This window comes from Pseudonaja textilis, chromosome 2 (genome assembly GCF_049901715.1).
Source record: "Pseudonaja textilis isolate UNSWEBS1 chromosome 2, rPseTex1.2, whole genome shotgun sequence".
NCBI lineage: Eukaryota > Metazoa > Chordata > Lepidosauria > Squamata > Elapidae > Pseudonaja > Pseudonaja textilis.
The window spans coordinates 215,366,711-215,392,156 of NC_141991.1; the positions used below are offsets into that span (position 1 = coordinate 215,366,711).

General features: G+C 39.7%; 1 protein-coding gene and 1 pseudogene across 1 annotated transcript; one reads left to right on the top strand and one right to left on the bottom strand.

The window, feature by feature from the left end:
* Positions 1-117: 117 nt before the first annotated feature.
* Positions 118-19,530, bottom strand: RGMB (repulsive guidance molecule BMP co-receptor b). The gene is made up of 3 exons (XM_026719379.2): positions 18,956-19,530; positions 16,770-17,278; positions 118-3,663 (listed from the first exon to the last, which is right to left on the bottom strand). The coding sequence occupies exons 1-3, from the start codon at positions 19,101-19,103 to the stop codon at positions 3,004-3,006; spliced, it is 1,317 nt and encodes a 438-aa protein (XP_026575164.1). The 5' UTR covers positions 19,104-19,530; the 3' UTR covers positions 118-3,003.
* Positions 14,411-15,333, top strand: LOC113448659 (dicarboxylate carrier UCP2 pseudogene; annotated as a pseudogene).
* Positions 19,531-25,446: the final 5,916 nt, after the last annotated feature.

The window sequence follows — 25,446 nt, forward strand, 5'->3', positions numbered from 1 at the left end:
TTCCTCTCAAAATTTGGAGATTGGTTGGATTTGATTGGAACACACACCTTTAAGTTACATTACTGTCATTGACTATTATATACTGGCAACCAGCAGGGGTCAGTAATGGCACAAACATTCCACAGCATGATATGTAACTTTATTATTCTATCATAATTTAAAGTATACACTGCACGGTCACTTTTCTTTTTCACACAAACATATACTTAATAGTATAGCCATGAAGCACATCTAAAATGGTTTGCAAAGTATCGGGCATACTGTGGGTTGTTTTGTATTCTTTTTCTCAAGCATAAGTCTGAAGCCTTCTAAAAGAGACAGTCACAGTTGGAGTATCTGTGAAAACCAGTGTTCTCTTCTAAGTATATGTTTTCTCCCAGAGACCACTCACTAGCTTCAAACAATTCATGTTTGGCATTAACTAAAGATATTTTGACTATGGTTTGACTATGGTGGACTTTTAAAAACCAACATGTGCGAATAACATTTTCTTAAGAAATCCCACAGTGGGACAAGAAGCAAAAAGCATTCCCAATGCCAACTTTTCCAAAACAGCATTTATTTCTGGATTTCATAGTTTTTAGTTATTTGTTGTGTATTTTTGTCAGCACACGCATGTATGCACATTTTGGGAATGCAGAAAATGAGCATACACCTGTTTACAATGGGCTTACATTGTAGCTACAATTCTAGATTTGTCTAACCAGACTTCTTCCACAAATACTTTTTCACTTGGCACATAAAAATATGAAAACATCCAACTATTCTAAGACCATCATGTCTCTCCATACAAGACTGGAAAGGGGATAGGGAAAGGAGAAATACAGTAAGGTTGGCTTCATATTCTATGTTGCCTTATTGCCTTAACAAATGACCAAAGGCAGAATTTTAAACATTTCGTAGCTGCAAAAACCAAATAATGTACTTGGGCCACAAAAACTGAACCTCAAGTTCATCCTAACACTCTGAGATCAGGCACATTTTGAATATACAAACTAGCAAGCAATTTTGCTTGTATTTGGTGACTTTAAGTAAGAGCTTATATTATTATGGTGCTGTCACTTTAAAGCAGACAAGAGATTTTACTCAAGCTCAACAAGAATTTGCATGTCATGAATCCAAGCCAAGCAAACTAGAAGTATGTGCATAACTAGGAGAGAGTTTCAATCAGTACTACAAACCAGTGTTTTTCCACTTCAATGAAAGTTACTGAACACACAGGACAATCCAAATTCAGGCACAGGCAAATGGCGGCAGGATCAATCTTTGACACTTCTAGTCTCAAATGCTGGGTGAAAGCCGTGCTTGATTCCCAGATCAATCGTTCAAGTCCAAAAGAGCATCAATCATTACACAGTCCAAGGAACCACTACCATGCCTTCCTAGCACAATGCCTTGCTTCGCTGATTGCTCTTCATTAAGTATAGCTAAAGTTGAGTGTTTTTATTAACCAGAAACTCCAGCAATTCTTAAATCGCATTTAACCTGAAATGATCTGAAGCAGGCTTGCCAGCCTAGTTGCTAGCATGGGGAATGATATTCTGCTAATAAGAGAGTAAGAAATGCTTGTTCAGCTAGCAGTGAATGTTTTATATAGATTTCTCTGTGTCTAGAGTATATTTTAAGTACCTAAGTGCAACAATTCTAGCAAGTGTTGGAAGAAGATATGTTCACACAGGAAATAAAACACTAAGTATGGAACACTTATACAGTCTCCTCAGGGGGGGAAACACCCCAAAAATGGCATTTGAGCACCCCCAAGTTTTACTTGTGCCATTAAGTTCTTATTGGCTGTAGCTTCTATCAGAGATGCATCATATCATTAATAAATAGACTGTAGTCCATCAAAACGGATGTAATCTGCCAGTCTTTTTACTTATCCAAAATAATGTTTATGTGTATGTTTGTACCTAGGCCAATGCAGAAGGTCTTGCAGTTGAGCAACTTGCTAAACTTGACAAAGGAATGATAATTAAACTGTCCTAACCTCCTGGGCAATATCAATTTTCTTAATTTTCTACCTTTCTTTTCAGACAATTTAAAAATTATGCTCATTACCCATTTTTATGGTTTTTTGATGTTGCAAAAATGTTTAGGAGTAAAATTAAGCAAGTAAGGCCTACCACTATCTTAGGGCACAACATTTAATACAAACCACTTGAAGACATCCATATAGATATGAGGGAGATTTGAGTCCTCACCCTCCCCAAAAAATTCTGGGAAGTCTTTAGGCCTCATTCTTATACATCTGGAAAGAAAAGAGACACTGCATTCTATGCGTGTCCTTCGCTAAATTCATAGAAAACTTTGTATTTTGTACTTGTATATTAGAACCCAAGTACAATTTTTAATGCTAAAAAGCAAGTTTTGGAAGGAAGCAGAGATTTTTGCTGCATCAGTAAACATAAGATGCAGTTATGAATGCACTAATTCTGAGGGCTGATGGCCAATAATTGCTGCATTCCTATGAAATGGAGGCTACTGGCCCAGGGTCCAATGTAAGTCCTAGGCTTGTCTTAGACCTAGGTCTACATTATCTACCTAGCAAAATTCTTGTGTTGCCATAACTGGCCAAAAGAATGGCAAAAAAGAAAGAAAAGGAATCAAATAAAACTTGTAAGTGTATGAATTAAGCTAGGCAATACTTAGAGGGCACACTGGGTATGATATATGTACAGATGAATATATGCTTTACATATTACCTAGGGTCACATAAATAGTTAATATATAAAAAATAAAGTGCTTTCTATTAGGTCCTGATGAGAGGATATTATAAAATGTTTCACCAACTGCAAAGCAAAAAAAATATTACAATCAAAAGAATATTACATCCAACATACATAGGAAAAAGGTTAACACAATTATATACAATCCTCTGGATGTCCCAGGACAAAAAAGCATCCCTTCATATACACGGTATATACATATATGTTCTTAATATATTATGACAATATATATTTTAAAACTTTGTTCTCTACAACAACCATCAATGAGGGGAGGATCCTACAAAAAAACAAGCAGAAAGCCTACAAGTCCAAGTCCAAGTCCAAATTTTCCCCCCCGAATACTGCCCTCATTGTTGGGGAAGATGTGCCATCTCTCCTTCCTTGGATGCAGTGCCTCAACATCCTGCAAGGCACTGTGTGCAGCAGCTGTGAAATTAGCATCACCGGTGGTGAGTAAATCAAACACACAAGAATGAAAATAGATGTCCTTCAGCAGCATCTTCTCGTGGCACTTGGTGGTTGCACTCTCCAGTGTATATACAGAATGGGTGTGACTTGAAGCACCAGAAGGAAGGAGCTGCCCCATCACTGGTAAAGGAAGATGCCCACTGTCATCAATGCGTTCACTGGAAGGGCAGCCGTTCACACAGAGCTGCAGGTCCTGGCTCTCCTCATAAGCCAGGGCCAGCTCTTCTGGCATGCGAATTGATAGTGTTAAGTAACGACCAAGCTGGCGCACAAACACAGTAGTTCCAATGTACCTAGCATGCATTTCCACGTATTTGCCACTCACTCTTTCCACAATACGCAAGCTTTTGGGGTCTCCATCTCCACCACTGGTTGTGCCATCTACAAAAGCTGCTGGCAAATCATCGGTTACTGCCTGATACACCTTCTGGTCTGTACAGTCTTGGTAGGATTTAAAGATAATGGTAATCTGTGGGGAAAACAAGAAAAACAAGAGAGTTAGAACGGAACACTTCACATGACAGTTCATTGGTATGTATCACGGAATATATCAATCCCATCACTTAAGAAGCCCTAAAGAGGAGCATCTGTTGTCAAAAATATAGCAATGTAATTATACAAATTTCAGGAAAGAGTTTGTCAATTCAGAGGGTACAATATTTCCAACTCGTTACTGCACAACTACCTTATCTTCAGAGTTATCAGATCAACATGCCACTATTTGAAACAGCTAAACCTTTTAGGGAGATCTTTGCTACTAAAAACGCAGGGCTCCTTAAGAGTAAAAGTAGGGGACAAGATGGTTAATTCTGTGCTGGTGTTTCCAGCCATACCAACAAGGAGGGTATTCATTGTACAGAATCATAAAAAAGTGCCTTCAACGTACAAAATGGTACATTTACTCCATTTCAGAATATATCACATTCATAAGATTTAATGGAAACAAGGACTCTTATCTTAGTGGAATGCAAACACATCTCTTAAAATTATTCCAAGGCTGATGTCATAGAAAAATATGGCTCAGTCCACCCATAAATGTAACAGTACCAATCACCTGATCAGCAGCTTAAGCAATTATATTCTGAGCGGCAGTCTTCATAATACAGTCATTTTTCAGCTAAATAAACAGGCTATGCAAGGCTATGAGTCCTCATAGCTCTCTTCTAATTTGTCAACAAACCTTTGTAGGAAATCTCTGTCTACAAAGTCTTCAATTATTTAAAAGAATGGCAAGTTGAAGAAAAATTGAAAATGAAAAATATCCAGAATGGTATGTGTTTATATAAAATTCATCCATAAAACTTCAGAAATATTTTAGAATTGATCAAAATGGATTTTGTTTTCTTTTCAAAATTGACTAGATGAGACAGTGGACATTTATGGATATAGAGTTCAGAGCAGCTGAACAGTTATTCCATGGTTGTGGGGAAGATAATGGCTTCTCTGTTAACAATTTCATGTTTCTTCAAACTTACTGGTCAATGCAACAGGAATAACATTATTTGCCAGGACACATTCCCCTAGTGCTGGGATGTCAAACTCAATTTGTGTTTGACCATGGAGGCAGAGGCAGGAAGGTGGGGCTGGGGTGGACATGGAAATGCAAATGCAAAAGGGGAAACATTTCTCGAAGCCTCCATGCCTTGTGATCAAACGCCACTTTTGCTAGCAATTTTGTTTTGCCAGCAGTCTGCCAGTGAAAACAGAACTAGGAGGGCCACAGGTGTACCTCACATCACCTCTGTTTTTGGCTGATACTGCCTCCTCCAGCACACTCCCAGTGAAAATGGAGCTCAGGAAGGCTGTGGGCACTCACGCTGAGCTCCGTTTTCAGCTGCCACAGCCTCCTCCAGCACACTGCCAGCTGCCACCAGGTTGTAGATCAGCCTCCAATTGACCTTGGCCAGGCTGAGGCACCATGGACTGGTCATTTGCTGTCTCTAGGGTGGCCCCGCAGATCAGATCTAAGCACCCCCTGGGCCAGAGCCTTGAATTAGTGGTTGCCCTAGAGGCTCATTTTTATAAGGTCTTAACATACATAATAAAAATAAATGTAGCTTAAAAATTCTTAACCAAAAACAGACAACAGTGTACTTTCCAAATGTTTTGTAGTCAATTCCTCTTCAGCAAAATGGCTAAGAGCAAGATTGTTCGAAACATATAATAAAGCAATAAACTGTCTATTTCAACCATAGGCGGCTCCTGGACTCAGAGCTGATCTTAAATGATACACTGAACAGAAAGAAAATCAAAATAGGAATGTTTTTATTCATTCATAATATGAATTCAGCCATTTAGTTTTTACAGCTGCTCAATCACACACAGCCAAAACCCTAAAGAGAGGAGAAATTCAAGCAGACTATTTAAACAAAATGTTTTTCTTGGGGGGGGGGACATCAAAGCAAATGTTTATATATCCACCTTACTGTTTATGAAGTCATACCTTTTAAAGATATTTAAAAATATTTTAAAGATTACTTTATTCCCTTCTAAGGTTTCTAGTATTAAACTTCAGAATAACTAGTTTTCATAATCTGTCTCTTACATTTTCCCTACTGAGTTTGTGCATCATAAAGCACAAACTATTAAGATATTTGTATTAACATTTTCATTAATTAGTATGACCTATGTTTATATTCCACCTATCTTCTCAGGAGCCTTGAGATGGTTCACAAAGAATTGCCCCTCCCCCCAAAAAGGGACTGACTCCCCTTCCCCAAAGTTTATCAAAGAACTCAACATAGGTGGTTAGAACTTGATGTATTCATATTTGTTCTCTCTCATTTTTAACATAAGCTGTCAATTAACAAAAAGTCAAATATTCATATTAGGAAGGGCACCACAGAATATTCTTATCAGATACTATCATGAACATTTAAGCATCCCTCAGCTTTTACAAGTATTATTATATTCAGGATTCTGTCCCTCCTGTATTCACCATTCTCCTCCTCCTATACCAGTGATGGCGAACCTTTTTGTTGTGGTGTGCCAAAACCATGTGTGCGCCAGCAACCACAATGCAATGCACTCTGCCTCCCTGCACATGTGTGCGCAACACCCCTGCCCAATGGTGGGATTCAGCCAGTTCACACCACTTCGGGAGAAACAGTTGTTAACTTTCTGAGCAGTTTGGTGAACTGGTTGTTGGAAGAAATAATTAGGGCAGAGAACCAGTTGTTAACTTATCTGAATCCCACCACTGCCCCCGGCCTGCCCCCTTACCTGCACTGCGTGTGCACGTGCCTCCCAACTGATTTTCGGCCCGTTTGAGACCATTTTTGCCCTCCCAAAGGCTCGAGGGAAGCCTCTGCAGCCTCTGGAGGCCGAAAAAGGCCGAGGTCTTCCAGAAATACTGGAGGTTCCCATTTTCAACCTCAGGAGGGCCTCTGGAGCCTGGAGAAGGCCATTTTCAACGTCCCAGAGGCTCAAGGGAAGCCTCTGGAGCCTTGGGCAGCTGAAAACAGACATGTTTCAGCACTTCCGGTATTTCCGGAAGGCCTGTTTTTCGGCCTTCCGAGGCTGCAGAGGCTTCCTTCGAGCTTCCAGGAGAGCAAAAACGGCCTCAAACGGGCCAAAAATCAGCTGGGAGGCACGCACACGAGCAATGCATGTAAGTTTGGCTGGGGTTCACATGCCTGCACAAATGGCTCTGTGTGCCACCTGTGCACACATGCCATAGGTTCGCCATCACGGTCCTATATCATCCTTGTTTTAGCTCCACTTATTTGCCCTTATGCCACCAAATTGGAATTTTCCAGCAATTTCTCCATGCTAAATCACTTAAGACTTTTACCTGTTTAGCCCAGCTGGTCTTCAGTCTCTCAAATGCATAGCCACAGGCCATCACCAGGACCATGTGACTTTGAAAGGAAACACATGTTTAGATTGTCTGGTCCTGAGCAAGAACTGAGTGCTCTCTATTCTACCAGAGAAAACCACAATTTCTTTTTGAATAATAATGTTAGAGTCTGCTCACAATTCTGTGGGGAACTATACTTTGGAGATTTCACTAGTTATTGGTTGCATAAGCCATTCTTCTCTTGATTTTTCTCAGGAAGAGAAGGAATAATCAGGTAATGCAATAAAACTGAGAATGAGAATAAAGCAGCTATTTTTTAGTGGCTGAAAAACTCCAATCTCCAGCAGCATAGATATGGGATACACTTTGTAATTAAACTAATGCTGCTTAGCAGAAAAAGCTATCAGACTAAAGAAAATAAGAATCCTGAGCAAGGTCACTCATACCTAAAGTGAGAGATCAGTTATACAAATTGTGATTAATTAGAGCTCTCCCTTCCTTCTTGCTGATGCCTTCAGCCTCACCATCTTGCCACAAAACTAATTGCCATAATTCTCCCCATTAACATCACTTTGAGCTATGTTCTCTTTCATTCCATGTAATGATTCTTTTGTTGACAAAACAGTTGATTCTCCTATTTTAATGAATTGCATTTAGAGACCTGAGATGGAAAATTTAAAGCAAAGCCCCAAAGAGTAAGCATAGCTGCTTCCAATGATGATTTAACAATGGAGGGGCAGCCCTGTGGTATTGGGCCTAATTTCATGCTTTCCACATACTACGCCAATTTTTGCCACATCAAATGAAAAGTTCCCTAGTCTAGCATCCAGCAGACAACTTAGCAATATAATTCCCAGATTCCCCTTGCTAGGGCAAGCTTTGGAATATGATCCATGTTTTGAACGCAAAAACTCCATAAAACTCACTTCCCTTACCATGTGTATGTTTTGAGTTTCTGAGATAACACATGATCCCACACATCAGCCCACATGTTCTGGCTCTCCTTCATTTTTCTCCTATAGCTCATGGGCCCTTCAGAAGACAATAGTTCCCAATGTCTGATCGAAAAAAAAAAAATCAAAGGGATACCATGTGGAGAAACTGTCGGATCCTTTTGAATTCTGTTCTTATTACCATATCGCAAAGATATGAATATCCAAAGTAAGGCCTAGGTAAGACATCCAACTACCTTCATGCTACAGCATTCTAGGACCCATGCCAAATAGGGTTTGCCTTCTGCTTGCCACAAATGCAGCTGATCCTCTCAATGTATCACTAAAGGCCACATGATGCCCATTACAATTCAATAAACGTTCCCAATATTTTATAACAAGGATTGTTAAATAAAGGGATGTAATATTAGAAAGATGGCAATATATTGCAGTGCACTGCAGTGCTTTCAGCTGAACACTCTTCTCATTATCTCACTCATCCATTGTATTGGCAAAGGAACCACGAGGAAGAAGATGACAAAAAGTTATCTTTTCCAAACATTTTATCTGGCTTTCTAAACAAACAAAAGCTGTCATTTTTATGTTCTGTTGGAGCCTGTTTCAGCAAAGATTTCAGTAATTCCCATGTTCAAAGACCTAATATTAGCATCTGTACATTCATAAGTAATTTGGCCACCTTTCTTTCTTTCAAGAAGCATATTCCTCTATCTGCAACAGATCAGTTCCAAAACAAAATTTGTGTTTTATAAAAACAAACACTTGAAACAATACTATGGAAAAGGTGAATGCTTAACACATAGGTATTGCTGACAATGACAATGTTCTGACAAGTACTCATTATTATACTATTCCCAAAGTAAACATTGACTATCCATCACATTTAAAGCTATCTCTCTGCCTTTAGTGGTTGGACTTGTGAGAATTGATAAGCGAGGTACCTGGGAGGCCTTAGATGACATAAAAAGGAAAACAGCATTCTTTTATTCTTCTCAGCTAACATTTATTATTTTCTCTCTGGATTTTTTCCTTGATCATGCTACGGAATACATGAGAAAAAGTATCTTCTAAGCAATTGCAAAATTAACATGAGTTTGTCCCAGCTGCTGCTGAATCCTGCAAGATAAAAGCTTGGAACACCTAAATCTTTCCCCCCCAGAAATCCTCTGGGTTTTCTCATCTTGGCCCTGGCCTCCTGTTTTGGACTAAGAGCTTAGTAGTTTCTACTAGCACCATCTATCTTTCAGACAGTGTTTCACATGGTATCCACCATATGTGGCAGCTGTAGGACCTTCACATGTTATACTGTCTTGATACTTTAATTCACGGGTATTAAACTAGTCATTGTGACGTTTTGCATTATTCTCATTCACGGAGCTGGGATGGGCGTGGCCTCCATGTGATGCATCTGGCCGCAGGGCCGCAAGTTTGACATCCCTGCTCTATTTCTTCAGTATAAGAAAACTTATATTGAACAAATAAAAATGCAAAAACTGAGGCAATTTAAATAGTGCCATCTAAATCAATGGTTGCCAACCAGTGGGCCGGGGACCACTGGTGGTCCACAAGAACATTTTGGTGGTCTGCAGAGAAATGTCCCTCCAAAGCACTTCCCCCGAAAGCAATTAATCCAGGCTGCGCCGCCCACATGGCCTATCCACCTGGTAGCCCCCACCCTTCAGCCAAGCGCAAAACTTACATGCAAGCTGGAACCGGTAGGTAAGACCAATGGAAGGGGAGGGAAATCTGCCCTGGGGTGGCTTGCTGACGTTGGTGGGAAAGTCGGTCCCATATTCCAGAGCTGCAGTAGTCACAAGACTGGCCCTTTGGTCCCAGAGCAGCTCCTTCAGTCCATGGCAGGCCGGTGCACCCAGGTGGAGCAGCAGCTGCTCCGGAATGACCAGAGGGCCAGTCCTGTGACTACTGCAGCTCTGGAATATGGGACCGACTTTCCCACCAACGTCAGCAAGCCACTGTCAGCCAAAATTCCTATTAGTGGTCCCAGGATTTAAAATTGTGAGTTTAGTGGTCCCTGAGGTCCAAAAGGCTGGTGACCCCTGATCTAAATTATCACAAAAAATGGGAGCACAATCCAAGAAACACTAATAAAAAGTCAACAATTATTCTTGGGATATATATATATTTATCAATACAGAAAGATACTTTTTCTAGAGCAAATGATCCTCTGATTTAATTCCCTGGGCTACCCCAATGTTTTGGAGATCTTCAACATAAGGCTGCTGATTCTTTTCACAGTCTCTTTCCACACAGTTCTACTCTGCTCTGCCTTTATAATTTATTATTATTATTTCAAACAGAGAGAAGAGTACTCTCACTCTGTACATGTCAAGAAGTCATTTTTCGCCTGTAGAGATTTAAAGTAGGCCAGTTTACAAGCTTACTATTTAGTCTTTTGCTAGGAAAGAAAGAATTTACTACTCTTGGATTGCAATTTTACACTCATTTATCTGGGAATTCAATCAGTGAGTTCAATGAGACTTAACTTCAGAGTAAACACATGCAGGTTTGAAATGTTCCTTTTAAAGTGCTAACTGTCAATCAATCCAACTAGAGACAGTTCCATATGCACATATATTGCACATTACTGCAAAAGTGTTACAGAAGACTAGCAAATGCATTTCTTCATGGACACTAATATTATCAGAACTCAGCTGATTTCCCCCCAGAGAATTATCCCATCTAGCTGCATATTGGGTTGCTCTGTCAATTATTCCTCCTTTAAAGGTTTCTTGAAATGAAACCTTGCAGTACATACCCCCTCACCCTCTGAGCATGATCATGAAAATGCTTTTTGAAAGTCTCTGAACCTCCAAACACCATCAGCATTGCTTACTTGTTTCTCTGACCTAATCCATAAACTGCAATAACTTACTCTGGCACATTTGCTCTATACCACACCATTTATTATTAATAGATGATATTGCTGTCCATTTAAAACATCAATGCTTTTGTTAAACATTTCACCTCCCCTTCTGCCAACTCTCTTCCTAAACTACTTTGCTTCTATTCATTCATTTTTAATGCATCTCTTCCAGTTGATTCTGTAGCTCATCAGTAAGGTACACCTGGCTAAATTCTATGCCTCCAGGGATTATTCACAATAGAAATGTTTGCATTCTACACTTTATGCATAAGGCTGAAGTCCAAACTCACTAGGTGGCATTAAGGTCTTACTCTCCTACTAATAAATGGAGATTCTTCACCGATTTTCTGAAAATGCCTCAAATGATTTCACCTATAGGTTTAAATAGATATTAACACAGCACTAACATCCTTTTTTATGTAATGTAAAATGTCCTTCAGATGATTATTCATTCAGGGCAATATCTGGTGGATTTCCTTATAATGCAAATGCCCTAATTTTGTGCAATGCCTACGATACATTCATATTTGCACGAAGTATTTACACCAAGACAAATTCCTTGTGTGTCCAATCACACTTGGCCAATAAAGAATTCTATTCTATTCTATTCTATTCTATTCTATTCTATTCTATTCTATTCTATTCTATTCTATTCTATTCTATTCTATATGAAAACAGCTCCTGTAGATACTGAACTAAAAGCCTATGGCAAGCATTGTGTGAGCAGGAGGACAAGGCATATAGCATAACTTCTGTTTCTCCAAATGTTTAATATATGCTTGAATACCAGTAGGATGTCATTTGCAAGAATTCAGCAACTTAAGCAGTTAGTTTTAACAAAAATGGCTCATAAAACTCAGAACACCAACAAAACAGTTCCCCGTTTTCCAGCTGCTCAGCTTTTGACTACCTATGGTAACCAGAGTACTTCAACATCTTTTCCTCCACAGGTCAACTTGATGTCACTGCAGACTAGTCAATTGCCAATATTAAGAGTTAGGAATGAGTATATGAACACGTGACACAGTACAGCAATTAGGGAAAGCAAATACATCTTGCTGAACTTGCAAATTTATCAGGTCCAGGGCTAGTCTAATCAATTATCTTAAACACCAATATATTATTTGTAACGGGCATTGTGGCTAGCTTCCAACTTCAAAAAAGGTGGTTTTCTATTAAAGACTTTCTGTGTTGAGTTTATGCACCAATCAGCATCAGCCTTGTAATATGTAGAGCTACAAGATATAAACTTATGATCAACTAACATCCAACTTGCACAAGTTGTTCTCTTGACAAGATTCTCAACTCAGCAAATCAATGACCACTTGCAAACCTTCACTGACCATCTTTATTCCTTTATTAAATTCAAGCATGGTAGTTCAGAATAACAAGACAATAGCTTTTAGTCATATAATTAATGACAACTCTAATTCCTGAAAGCAATTGAAAATCAGTGTGTGGGTATCTTGAAAAAATGTGAATATGAATTATATTCAAAATTGTAAACCAACAAAAACTGAATGTAGGAGATATTAATTATATTGCTGTATAAATATGTAAAATATTTAATGCATCCCTATGCATGTTAATATTTTATTCAAGTTCAAAATGTGATTTAAAAATTCTTTTTACTGGAATCTTAAAGATATATCAAGTCAATAATATGAGCTTTCCTTATATTTAAAATTATTTATTAATTGATTTAATATTTTTCTTTTATTTTTAGAAGAAAGTTCTAAAAAATAGGAAATACTAATGTTTAAAATGTGAAAAAAGTTTTCCATGTTTTCATATGCAGTATATTGTAAACAGTGCACAAATTATGCAATTCATTTTAATGCATAAACTTTTCCCTGTTGTGTTCAATCACACAGTGTATTTTACTGTTCCAAGTTTCTTCTGTAATTGACCTGACATGCCAATAGATGGTACTTCAGGACCAGGTCTGTCTAGCCAGCATATCTGCCTATGCTCTCAACACACAGTGAGGCAGACTGCTGAACAGGCAGTTTCAGATCATGAACGGTAGACCTCTCATTATTTTTACTTCCTGCATTTTCTGCCACAGGAGATTTGTAAAAGATACTGGCTTTCTGAGTGTTTTTAAAGGGCAAACACCACTGAAGAAAATGACTACTTTATTCAATTATACCTGAGATGAAAGATTCAATCCATGAGAAAAAGTGGGGAAACATGAAGAGGAACAAATTTCTACCAAAGTTACAAAGAGAGCAATTCAAAAGACATACTTTGCAATATTATTATTGGTTGCTCTTTCAAAAAAGTTAAACCAACAATAAATAAGACAATTTATTTGATTAAAAAATATGAATACCTTTTATTATTTGGCTCCATATTCTGGGGGATTCCAATAGATCCTACTAACACGAGGCAGTCAGTCCATTCAGAGTCAAAGTGATAACAAACCCCAAGTTCTCTAGCTGATACAGTGAGTGTTGAAAAGTCCATCTGCAGCAACCATCACAACAGTATCAACTTTGGGGAGATGGGACACAATGCTCAGAAAGTCTTAAGCTTGGTTCAATAGCAGCCTTTTCAATTTGGCATTGTTTCAGATAGATTGGATAGAAAACAATTCCCATTGTTCACAATCTTTCCTGAACTGCAAACCAAGGTTTGCACGTTACTAATGTTTCAGTTGGAGTTGCCATTTTAAAGATAAAATTATTTTTTGTCTGTCCAGCCTTTCGTTGTGCCCCTGCCCCCCTTTGGAGGAGGGGGGGGGGTTTAAACCTATTGAACACAGTTCTAAAATATTTTGAGTGTTAAATCTGCACATAAAAAGTAGCATTTGAGTATCTTCTTTACAGACTTGTTTAGGCATGTCAATTGAGTAAATATGCTGAATTAAAACATATTCAGAATCAGGTACATGTATAACATATCACACACTGCATAACATTCTCATAGATAAATATCTAAAGGAACAAGCAATCTATGATGACCTTTTATTACTTATTTTCTCAATATATATGTAAAAGATTCTTCTGACTTATGCGTGAAAGTAATACATCACTCTTCATGTTGAAACCTTATTTCTAGTGCCTCACATTTTTCACCATTTCCTATTGAGCAGTTTTCTTCAACAAAACATTATGCAGTTCTAGAGTAAATGTACATTTCTTCATTTATCAAGGAAAGAAGTGTGTTTTGCCAACACACGATGACGTTGCTGCAGCGCTTCGCTCGGTGCTTCGCTTCCCCCCCACCTTCCCCCCAATTGCAGGATAAATATTATGATTATTCGGTGTCCTCTTCCTGCTCTTCTTTCTATGGCACATCGAGGGAGTTCGGCTGAATTTGTGTCGAATCAATTTGACAAATGGGAAACCTTTAGAGAAGCTTGATCCAAACTGATCAATTGATTGGTCCTGGCACACTTGAATAAGAACACGACCACCACATATGAAAGGAATCTAACTTTTTAAAAGGTGCCATCCAACTTGCTTGCGTTTGACAGAGCTCCTTTCTCTGGTCTTCTGTCTCTCCCGCTCCTTTTGTTGGCTGCTTTTGAACCCTTCACTCCGTTGTCTCCACCTGAAACCCTCCCGAGCGGCTCATCATGGTTGGATTCAAGCCCTCCGATGTTCCTCCAACGGCGACCATCAAGTTTTTGGGAGCCGGGACAGCGGCCTGCATCGCCGACCTGATCACCTTCCCTCTGGACATGGCAAAAGTCTGGTTACAGATCCAAGAAGAGAAGAAATCCCACGTCACCCCCAAAATGGCACAGTACAGGGGGTCTTTGGCACCATGCCCACGATGGTGAATAATGAGGGTCCCAAGAGCCTCTACAATGGGTTAGTGGCCAGTCTCCAGCGCCAGATGAGCTTCGCCTCAGTCCGGATCAGGCTTTATGACTCGGTGAAACACTTCTACACCAAAGGCTCAGAGCATGCCGGCGTGGGTAGCTGGCTCCTTGCTGGTTGCACCACAGGGGTGATGGCGGTGGTGGTGGCCCAGCCCATGGAGGTGGTCAAAGTGCGATTCCAGGCCCAGATCCGGACAGATGCTGGCCAGAGCTACCAAGGCACTTTGCATGCCAACAAGACCATTGCCAAGGAAGGGGTCCAGGGCCTATGGAAAGGGACGCTGCCCAACATATCCCAAAACACCATTGTGAATTGTGCTGAACTGGTGACCTACGACATCATCAAGGATTCCCTTCTCAAATCCCATCTCATGACAGACGACATCCCCTGCCACTTCCTCTCCGCCTTTGGGGCTGGCTTTTGCACCACCGTCATAGCCTTTCCAGTTGACGTGGTGAAAACCAGATACATGAACTCTCCTCCCGGCCAGTACAGGAACGCCAGGGGATGCGCCCTCAGGATGCTCCAGAATGAAGGACCTTTGGCTTTCTACAAGGGCTTTACACCCTCCTTCCTTCGGCTGGGATCCTGGAATGTGGTAATGCTTGTGACTTACAAACAGCTGAAGCGGGCACTGATGGCTGCCCGGGCATCGTTGGGAACGCCATCCTGAGCCAACCAGCAAGGCACAGTTTAAACTTTTGCTCCCATCCTATCAGTCCGTTTTCTGCTCGTTTCTAAAACTCTGTGGATTTCCCCATTTTAAAATGTTAGAATGGTTTTAATTTTTACACATCTCGGCCTGACTGTAGCTGCTGATTAAGGATCTGCAGATATTCCTGCTGTCTTTTTTTTTTTTTTTTTAAAGTAATTCATCTTTGCTGGACCACAGTCCAATCCTCCATTTTTATGCCTGCTGTTCAGAAGAGAATGCTTTTTTAAACATGCTGGAGTATCGAAGATGCCCCCACTGCCGCTTATCTTACACAACGTTACCTGAAGTCTGTCTTACTTCCGGTCCTAACCTGCTTGCACGCCCCTTTTAAACACAAATGGGATGAATTTTATTCCACTGTTTTGCACCCTCGACTTCAAGCTGTCCTAAAAGGCTGCGCTTGGCCCATTAATTGTAAATTTAATGTCCCCCTTTTTGACAAATTGGGAAAGAATCAACTTTCCCGAGCCGGCTGGAATCCTAGATGTCTTTTTTTTTTTTTAAATGGCAACCTTCTCCAAATTGCTGGCATTTGGGGAAGGGGCTGCAATGTGTTCGAGACCCTCTCCTACTTGGCTTGTAAGCACCTTACTCGCATTACAAAGCCTGAGAATTTGCTGAGAAGCTCGAATCCAGATTTCCCCACGTTTAAAAACTATCGTCCTTTGGCTGCAAATTTGGGGAAGAAAGAAAAACGGCCAACACATGATCGCAGCCTGGCTAACTATGAAATTCTTAGACTTGAAATCTGAATAATCACCAAGAACTTCACAAATGCATGTCCAAAATTCCATATTGAGGAACCACTAAGCCAGCTTAAAGGAAACCAAGCCAGTGGTCTTATGTCCAATATTACAGTTACCCAAAATCCAGGCAAATGTCACCTAAAAGTAGCCCTTGACCTAGAACCACAATTGAGCCTAGAATTATTTTGAAGGCCATCTCTCTCCATCTTTCAAATTATTCAAATTATTTTGAAAGCAATCGCTCTCACCTCAGCATGTCCTACCCACATATGCACAACCCAAGCCACTGTTATCCTTTCCCTATTACATCCTCCAAAATATTAACAGATCTTGACCACCAAAATCCTGCCCATGAAAATTCTGAAAGCAAACAGAAAACATCAAGTACTCATCACCGAGTACTCTTACTCTCTTCTCCAAAATTGTATGCACACTCATACTTCAAAAACAAACTTTTTCAGATCAGTTGCAAATTGCAGTTGAAGGGCTGGCCAGCTATGCCTTCTTTAGTTGCCAAGAATCAACTTAATTTTCCTCACTGACAATAGATTATTACTTTCAGGTATTATGAAAAAAATGTTAACCTTCACAACTTTTCTGAGCTTCTGAAGCTAGGTGATAAAGGATAACATCTGACACAAAGCATACCTTATTTGTTGCAGTAGCACTGGATCCTGGGACCACAGGAACATTTGTCACCTGCACTGATAAATAGTTGTTGTCTATGAGTGGCCAAGCCCCTTCCACTTTGCATGTCTGAAAATGATCCTTAAAGGTCCGTAGATGGGGATCTCCAAACAAGCCACAGAAAAAGTAAGTAGGGGCAATCTGCTCTCTTCCATGATAATCTCTGGTTGCCTGACGGCCACTGTAATTGCAAGGATCATGAATAACTTCAGGATTAGTAGAGGATGTTGGACCATCTTTAGAACAGTTTCTCTGGCTCATGAGATCACCAATTCCCAACACAGCAGAATGATAGACCAAGTTGCCGCGGCAGACTTTGGAATTGCGATAGGTACAAGCAGAATAGGCCCGGAGGGCTTTGCAAAACTCCACATCAAAGCCATCAATGGCTGAGTTCAGGTGAGATGTTAATGATATAAAGTCTGTAGTGCACTTCTGGATTCGACATGGTGTCTGCAACTGACAATCACCTGGACAGAAGATTGAACAGGGAAATGTTAGCATTTGATATAATTATGTTCTTTGAGAAAAGACCCCAAATTCCTTTCACACAATAAAGTCATTGGAGGCATGACATACAAATTTAATAAACCATCACCATCTACACAGGACACTAAGTGCATATAGTATATTGTACCAATAGCCATTTGTTTTCCACAATAGCACATTCAAAAAGGGCAGCCTTGCCCTCTTTATGGTTATTCAAAAACAAATCCTACCAGTTACTGAAGAAATTATCCCTAATAACAAGCAGAAATACATCCTTAGTCTATGTTCAATATCCCTTCTAACTGATGGATAATCAGAAAATCTAGAATGATTTTTGACTGATCCTGAATGTCCGAATGGAATCACTTTCTTAGTAAACAAGTTTAACAGTATATTCAAAAGGACTGGTTTTTTTTTAAAGCCTTGAATACAGTAGGAGGAGAGGACAGCAGGGGGAGAGGACATGATTGTAAACCCAGAAGGGGTATAGAGCTTCACAGTGTTTTATCAGCAATCTTTATTTGTAGTTCCTTTAACAGCCACACCAATTTTATTACTTGAAACACTGAACTTTTTAGGATTTTGTGCTGCTTGCACTGCATATTTACAATTCAATAAACTAATTAAAAATGCAAGATGTTACTAGCTTCTAGTTGTCTAGCTTAATATTCAGTGACAGTAAAAATATACCCTTAAAAAAAACACCACCCTGTACATAAGTCACTCACACACACATTTTCAGCTGACGCCTTCTATTTGTGTCCTAGCTCAGGGGTCCCCAAACTTGGCAACTTTAAGACTTGTGGACTTCAACTCCTATAAATTCTCCAGCCAGCAGCTGGAAGTCTACAAGTCTTAAAAGGGGACCCCTGGGCTAGAAGGGTGCCTTTCAGCACCGCGATTGCTCCGCTTTCCCCTCCCGAGATCCTCCACTGGCGGCGGCGGCAGATCACGGGAGCCGAGACTCTCTTCCTGCCCGCGGAGGCAGCGGCAGCGAGGAGAGAAACCCGATCCCTGCTCCGACTCAGTAAACACCAAAGGCAGGGAGGGAGGGCCCAGCGCCAATCAAACCCCGACGCAGCCGTTCGCCGCTCCTCCCCGCTCCTCGAACCTGGCCGACGGCGCGCGGCGGAGCGGACGCCGAAGCCCTTTTTTTTTTTTTTTTTAAAGACGGGCAAGGGACATTTTGGCACAGCCGGGGAGGCCCTTGAGCGGGTCATACTCCCCGGAGTTGTAGATCAAAACAAAGGCGTTTTTTTTCAATCCAACAGGCGTAATACGCCTTGCATGATCCAAACTATCCCCCCCACGTTTTAATTCCAAAGTGGATTGTTCCAAACTTCGGATTCCGCGTCCCCCTCAGCGACAGACTTTCTTCAAGTTGTACTTTTTAAATATTTTCCGATATTTAATACTTCCAATAATATCACCGGTTTTTTTCCTCCCGAAGAATCAAAAGTCTTAAAGACCCATATTTTTTTCTTTAAAAAAAAGTTGAAATACCCGAGATAACTCTTCGCCCCCAAAAAAAACCCCATCAACTTCGTGGCTCATTTGATTCCAAATCCCCATTAAGACCACCCCGAACCCCCTTCCCCCCTCCCTCCCCGGTCAGAAAGGGCCCCGGCTGAGAAGGAAGGGGCGGCGGCGGTTATTACCTGCGTGTAGGAGCAGCCCCAGGCTGAGCAGCACGACGAGGGCAGCCGAAGGCGGGGGGCGCGGTTGACGACCGGGCCGGCGTTGCTGCTCCTCAACCTCGGCGGCGGCGGAGGCTGCGATGGCACAGAAAGGGGCCGCTGTCCCCATGCCCGTCCATGCAGCTCTTCGGGATTCCGGAGGCGGGGCGGCGGGGCTGAGGCATGAGCCGGGGGACGGGCCTCCGCGCTTCCTCTTTTTCCTCCTTGCAGATTAACCCCACGGTGGAAAGAGGCCGCCAGGCCACGCAAGGGAAGAAGGGCCCAGAAGGGGCGGCATCGCAGAAAGGCAACAAGGGAAGGAAGCAGAGGGAGAGAGACAGGCAAACACACACACAAAAGCGGGTGAGCGGGAATCCAGATGCACAAAAAACAACCACCACCACAGGCGATCGGGCGAGCGAGAGCAGCCTCGCTACCCCATTAGCGGGGGCCGCACAGATCCGGCGCGAATCAGGGCCCCCTTCCTGCCCACTGGAAACAATCTCGGCTCCGCGCTCCAGCTCCCACCCCCGCGAGCTCGAGGCTCCTCCCGCCACGCTCTTATTGGCTCAGCGGGGCCTGTCCAATTAAAACAAAGGCTGGCCTCGGAGGAGGCCGGAACTCTCTAAACTGGCTGTTGAGAGAGAGAGAGAGAGAGGGAGGGAGGGAGGATCCGTTGTGCTCCGCCTCTTTTAAGTTGTTTGGCTTTGGATCACAACACTAAGGGAAAAAAAAAGTTTTGACGGTATAGAGAAGCACGCTAGACAGCTTGAAAGGTCGTTGAACAGAGATTTCTGTCAAGACCCTGTACTGCCGAAAAGACCCTGAACTTTGTTGCGGGCAGTACTCCCAAATATAAACAGAACTGTTTTATTTTATTTATTTTAGTCAAGTATGCATTTGATTGTGTATATATTTTTGTGTGTGTATGTATGTGTGTATAAACATGATTACTAATACATGAAAGATACGAATAAAAGGGATCCAACGTGCCTACCGTCCCTGTCCTATTGTTTCTTTTTATTTTTCTTATATGTATCCATGTATTCATAACTATGTTTTTACTTATTCCTATTATCTTGTAAGCAATTGATAAACCAAATAAAATAAAAATAAACATTAAGACAGGGACGGTAGGCACTTGATGCACTTATGCATAACTAAAGAACATCATTTATTACTTATTATTTAGGTATTATGCGTAACTAAACATACACTCAGCCAATAAGTGCTTTACATAAACTTGAACAGGAGGGGAGGGGGGAAATGGTGATTCAACTCTTGTTTTGCGAGGTAACTAAACAGCACAATTCAGGCAAGAAGTCTTCAAATAGAAGGCTGGGAAATCTTTCCAACTCGGACTACTCAGCCAAGTCTGCAGGCTGCGTGGTTGGTTGTGAGTAGTGGGATTGTTGCCCCAGGGGCAGGGGAGTGAGCTGATGCCTTTCAAATACACAGACAAGCAATTTCTAGTAATTTGGTGCTCCTAATCTATGAGCAATAGGTTTGTTTTTCTTTTTTAATTCAGTGACTTCATGAAGCATTAGTTGAAGTCTTTAATTAAGAGAAGCTCAGTTAGAGGTGACTCCCATTATTCCGCATGATGTAAGTTCTCTTGTTCATAATTAAAATTGCAGCATTCTGATTGTTCAAGAACTCATTACAGTGGGGTTGATCTATTTTTATGTGGATGTAATTGAGCTATTAGAACAATCCCATTTTAACATAACAAAAATTATATGGCTTGTATAATGCGGCTTATCATTAGCCAAATATCTTTCAATTTATGGTAATTCCTAGGAAATAGTAAAGCTTGCAGGTTTGCCAACTTTAAAGTGGCTTAAACAAGTTAATTGAGAACCAATCTGCTTTAGTGGTTAAAGGCACTGGGCTGGTGACCTGGAGTTCTTGGCCTGCCAGAGGACTAAAAAGCCATCTTATGTGCCCTTGGGCCAGTCACTCTAAGCTCTAAGGAGAAGGCAATGGTAAAGTACTTCTGAACTCTTGCCCAGAAAGCTGCATTAATTAATCCAGACACTTGCTTAAAGCAGTCAGCAATTGACCCCGAGGCACCCAAAAAAGTTAATTGAAGTAACTAATCTGAATTTTAAAAGTGATTTCCTTAGGGGTATTAGAATGGTGGCTAGTAAGAAAGCTGTTACTGAACTAAGTTTAGAGATTTGAGAGCAACTTTTTTTTTCACCAGTAAATAAACTGATACTAGTCGGAAGCACAATAAATTTGTAGAGAAGCAACCAATTTCTTTATCATTAAGTGTAAAATTGAATCTAATCTTCATGAATGGTCTTGATGCTTACATACACCTTTTTATCAACTATCAAAGTATTATTTAAGACATACAAGCAGTGGATTAATTAATTTCTCCATTCCCCTCAACTTGTGGAATCTTTGAACTACTTGCTATGCAAAAAAAATGTAGCTGGATTTGCACCTGAATGCCTCAAGTGTAAGAAAAAGTACTTGAGAACCTTTAGAGTAAAATTTATAAGAGCAGTATCTCAGCATTTCATTAAAAAAAGTGTTGTATAAGTATGAAACAGTTATGTGCAACAATGGGCATTTTTTTCTTCACGTGAAAGAGCAATTTAAAAAAAAATCATACTTTAACTTAATTCTGAAATAATTTATTCTAAATTATAACTGCAGCCACAGTATATGAGTATCCTGTATCTTTTTTCTATGCAAGGTCACAGGTAAAGTAACTTTTGCCACTGCTTATCTCAATACAAAGCTTTACTTACTTGAAACTTTTTATGGATTGGTCTATTCAAAGTACAGAGATAAGACCAAGAAGAGTAATATATTTGCTCATGCAATTGTCTTTCAATACACAGAAGCCAGGGAGCAAGAGGAGATGTATAACAAAACTTGTGATTTAGCAAACCCATTCCTTTTGTTAAAAAGTCTTGGCTTTATATAAATAGATGAATGTGCAACAACTCAAATATGCATGCAGAAACTTTGGTATTTTGCAGTTACTTCTGGTGTTGAAGGTGATAACCTAAACATATTCAATTTTAAGCAGGTGTTTCACATCCAGAGCTGAGTTGTTTAGTAATGCTTCTGTTTAGCAAGTATTTATTGGAAGCCTCTTGTATTTCTGCTTATACTCACATCAGAATCTTGGGATTGCACAGTATTAAAAACAACTTTAATAAAACAAAACATAGTGGGTGTGGCTAGGCTAGGGTTGTCCCTACAAAATCCCTCTCTCTGGCAGAATGAGGTGCAGGATGAGATACAGGCTGAGGCAGAACATGACTTGGTTTTGCTTTACTATGTGCATAATCTTAATCATTGATTTGTAAATCAATTTCTGTACACTATACAGAATTGTAAACTTTAAACTAATTTACAATACAATGACAGCTACTTGGAGTTTATTCATATAGTTATGTCTGAATCCTGTTTATGTGTCATGATTCTAGTTATAAAGAATGAGTACCTTTTCCTTATGTTAGTTCATCTAATACTTATTCATTGGATATTATTTTTTTCATTAGCAAGGTAACATTTTATACTTTAAAATATTTTAGGGGGAAGTCATACATTACAATATGTAAATAAAGTATTCAATAGACAAAACACTTAAAGGATAGTAATATTCCAATCTCTATCAATGGTTTCATCAATGGACATTTTTGTATGAATTCTGTGATAATGCTTACATAGCTTACCTATAAGATGGAATTCCTTGCACAATTAATATATTAATGTAAATGCATAATATAAATATTATTCCTGGAAGCAAATTCCAAATGAAGAAATATGTATGAGCTGAGATTTCCTATGCTACATTGTACTGCACAACAGTCTTCATACTGTAGAGGGCATTCTTGAGTTATTGTAAACATTGTGAAACATTACTGCTTTCACTTAAAAAAAACCTACATGTCATCAAAAAGGTTTTACAGTATTGATCAACTCTAAATGCAGAAAATATTGAATTCGATACATTTCATTTACATATTTTGCTCCTACAGAATATGACCATAATATTCCAGTATTAATATTAACCCTCCAATAGGACTTTTAGCCATTGAAATTCTTTGATGTGTTGAACTGTTACTGTTTGACAGCGTTTAATTTTTGAAGTGCTAGCAAAAGCGATTGACAAATCTCAAAGTATGTAAAAATTAAACAGAAACATTAGCTGTAAAAAAGTCACTACTCTTCTTGCCCCAATATAGGATCTTCCTTTGGTCTACTCGCTATTAATGCATATTTACCACAATTCATCTACTAACCTAAATGCCTTTAAGGGGGAAATGTGTACAAGTCAGACCTTGAAAGTAAGTGGGCACTTCTGAAGACACTGGAGATGGCATATTTCTAAATACAAGTTGCAGCAAAATAATAGCAAAGGATGTCTGCGTTTCCTGCTTATGAGCCTCCGAAACTTTTTTAGATGATCACTAAGCAAAAAAATACTAGATTAAGGTAGTTTTTCAGAAGGAATATCTTTATAATGCTAACAGTTTAGCAATAAGACCTTTAAATGCCAAAGTCAATTATGTTCTACATAACTTAATTGAAAGAAAATTCTAAGTAACTAATGAAGCCTTAACAAAACTGTAATATACTCTCCTGTGATCTATGACTAAAATATATGTATTTCATTGTTTGGGTGTGGTCAAGACTTTGAGAAAACACAATCATGTCACAAACATTTTTTTCCTTACAAATATGTTTCTATAAGAACACCCTATTTTGTTCAATAATGGATCATCCATTTTCACAAATGATTAGCAACACTCAATTATTTAATTTGTATAGATTAATCCTTACCAACTTCCAGATGCCCAGAGTACAGCTTTAATTTATTTTGGAATAAACCCAGTTTCTTTCAGCAACTTTGTTTTTAAATATTATTGCAAGTTTTTGAGAAGTGGAGTAAGTTTTAGTATTTTTATTGTGAATAGATTATACCGAAGCATTAAGGGTTTCATTTGTAGTTAAGATGTTTAAGTGATCCTTTTAAATTTAAAATATTTCTAATGCACTTATATATATATATATAAGTGCAATATAAGACCTAGTTTGCCCTACAACAACTTGGAAGGTTGGGTTCAAAGAGCGTCTGGTCCAAAGTTACCCAGTGCACTCCCTCATCCCTTTATCATTATCTCCCCCTCCCCCCCAAAAAACCTCAATATTTTCTGATTTAATCAGACTGGAGTGATAATGCTATTTTTTGATTCTATGGATATTTCCTTAGGAATAAGATCTACTGAACACAGACTACGGGACTTTCCAGTAAAAACACATAGAATTTGTTAATTTCTTCTAAGAAAAGGTATCTCTACAAATCCTACATAAGGTGAGAAAAGGAACAGAACTGAATCATCACCGCACAGAGCTAGATACATTTGCAAGGCACATTAGGAGTTTTAAAACAATATGTAATTTCATTTCCCAACCGGCTCCATTATCAGTTTAACAGACACACCATTTAATTCCCATGTGCTGAAATTTTTGCCAAGACAAATATCTCTCTGAAAGTTGACTAAAGAGCTGGTGTTTGGGAAAGGAATTAAAGAAATGGAGCTTCAAACTGGTTACTTCAGGATAAAGGTTAGCTGCCCTGTATAACTCCTGCCATTGCCATTGTTTTGCTCTTCTACCCTACTAAGAAAATATCAGTGTGCATGCACACACATAAAAAAGTGCTGAATAAATCTGCCTTGAAATACTTGGCTACTTACATCATCATCTTTAACTCTTCCTGTGCTGAGCAGATTGTGGAACGTGTTATACTTGCATGGAAGAGGAGAAGACCCTTGGTCAGTCAGGACCTGATCCGTAATCGCAAAGACAAACAGAAGATGAAAATTAAGATGCAGCAGTAATATGGTCCTTTTTTCACAACCAAAGAGAAAAATAGGGGAGGGGGGCTTGCAGCCGGGAACTGGAAAAATGCAGAGTAGCAGGTGCAAAAAGCATTTGGGAGCTGCTGGCCAGCAGGGGAAACAATTCACTTCCTGCCCATTTATCTCAGGAAACCAGCACCCTTATCTTGCTGAAACAGAATTAACCTCTCACTAACCAGGCAGCAGGAAAGATTTGCAGGGTTCTTAATATGTCTCAGGACAGCTTTCTTTCATTCTGACTTTCCTTTTCTTTAAAATGTGGGCAAGACATGACTGCCCAAACTGGTAAAATCAGTTCTGAAATTACCAAGGGCATCACACATTGCTTCTTACCAAAAAAGACCCACAATCCAAATCTTATGACATCTTAAATAAAATTGAAGGGGGGTTACTGCAATCAACTAAAAATTTGAGAAGGCTCAATTGGTGCCTTTTAAATTCCAGCAACAAAAAACCAGACAAAAGTAAGCTATATTACCATTGATTTCCCCCCCTCCCAAAAAAGGATCTATTATTTTCTACTTCCAAGACAAACTCATGTATTTATCCATTTACTCTACAGTGTGTATGATCAGTCTGTTT

Excerpts from the sequence above, each read along its gene's own strand:
- RGMB (XM_026719379.2), bottom strand. The coding sequence starts at position 19,103 with ATGGGGACAGCGGCCCCTTTCTGTGCCATCGCAGCCTCCGCCGCCGCC. Across the intron at positions 17,279-18,955 it reads GGGGCTGCTCCTACACGCAG|GTGATTGTCAGTTGCAGACA; the intron begins GTAATAACCGCC and ends TCTTCTGTCCAG. Across the intron at positions 3,664-16,769 it reads GTGCTACTGCAACAAATAAG|ATTACCATTATCTTTAAATC; the intron begins GTATGCTTTGTG and ends TTTTCCCCACAG.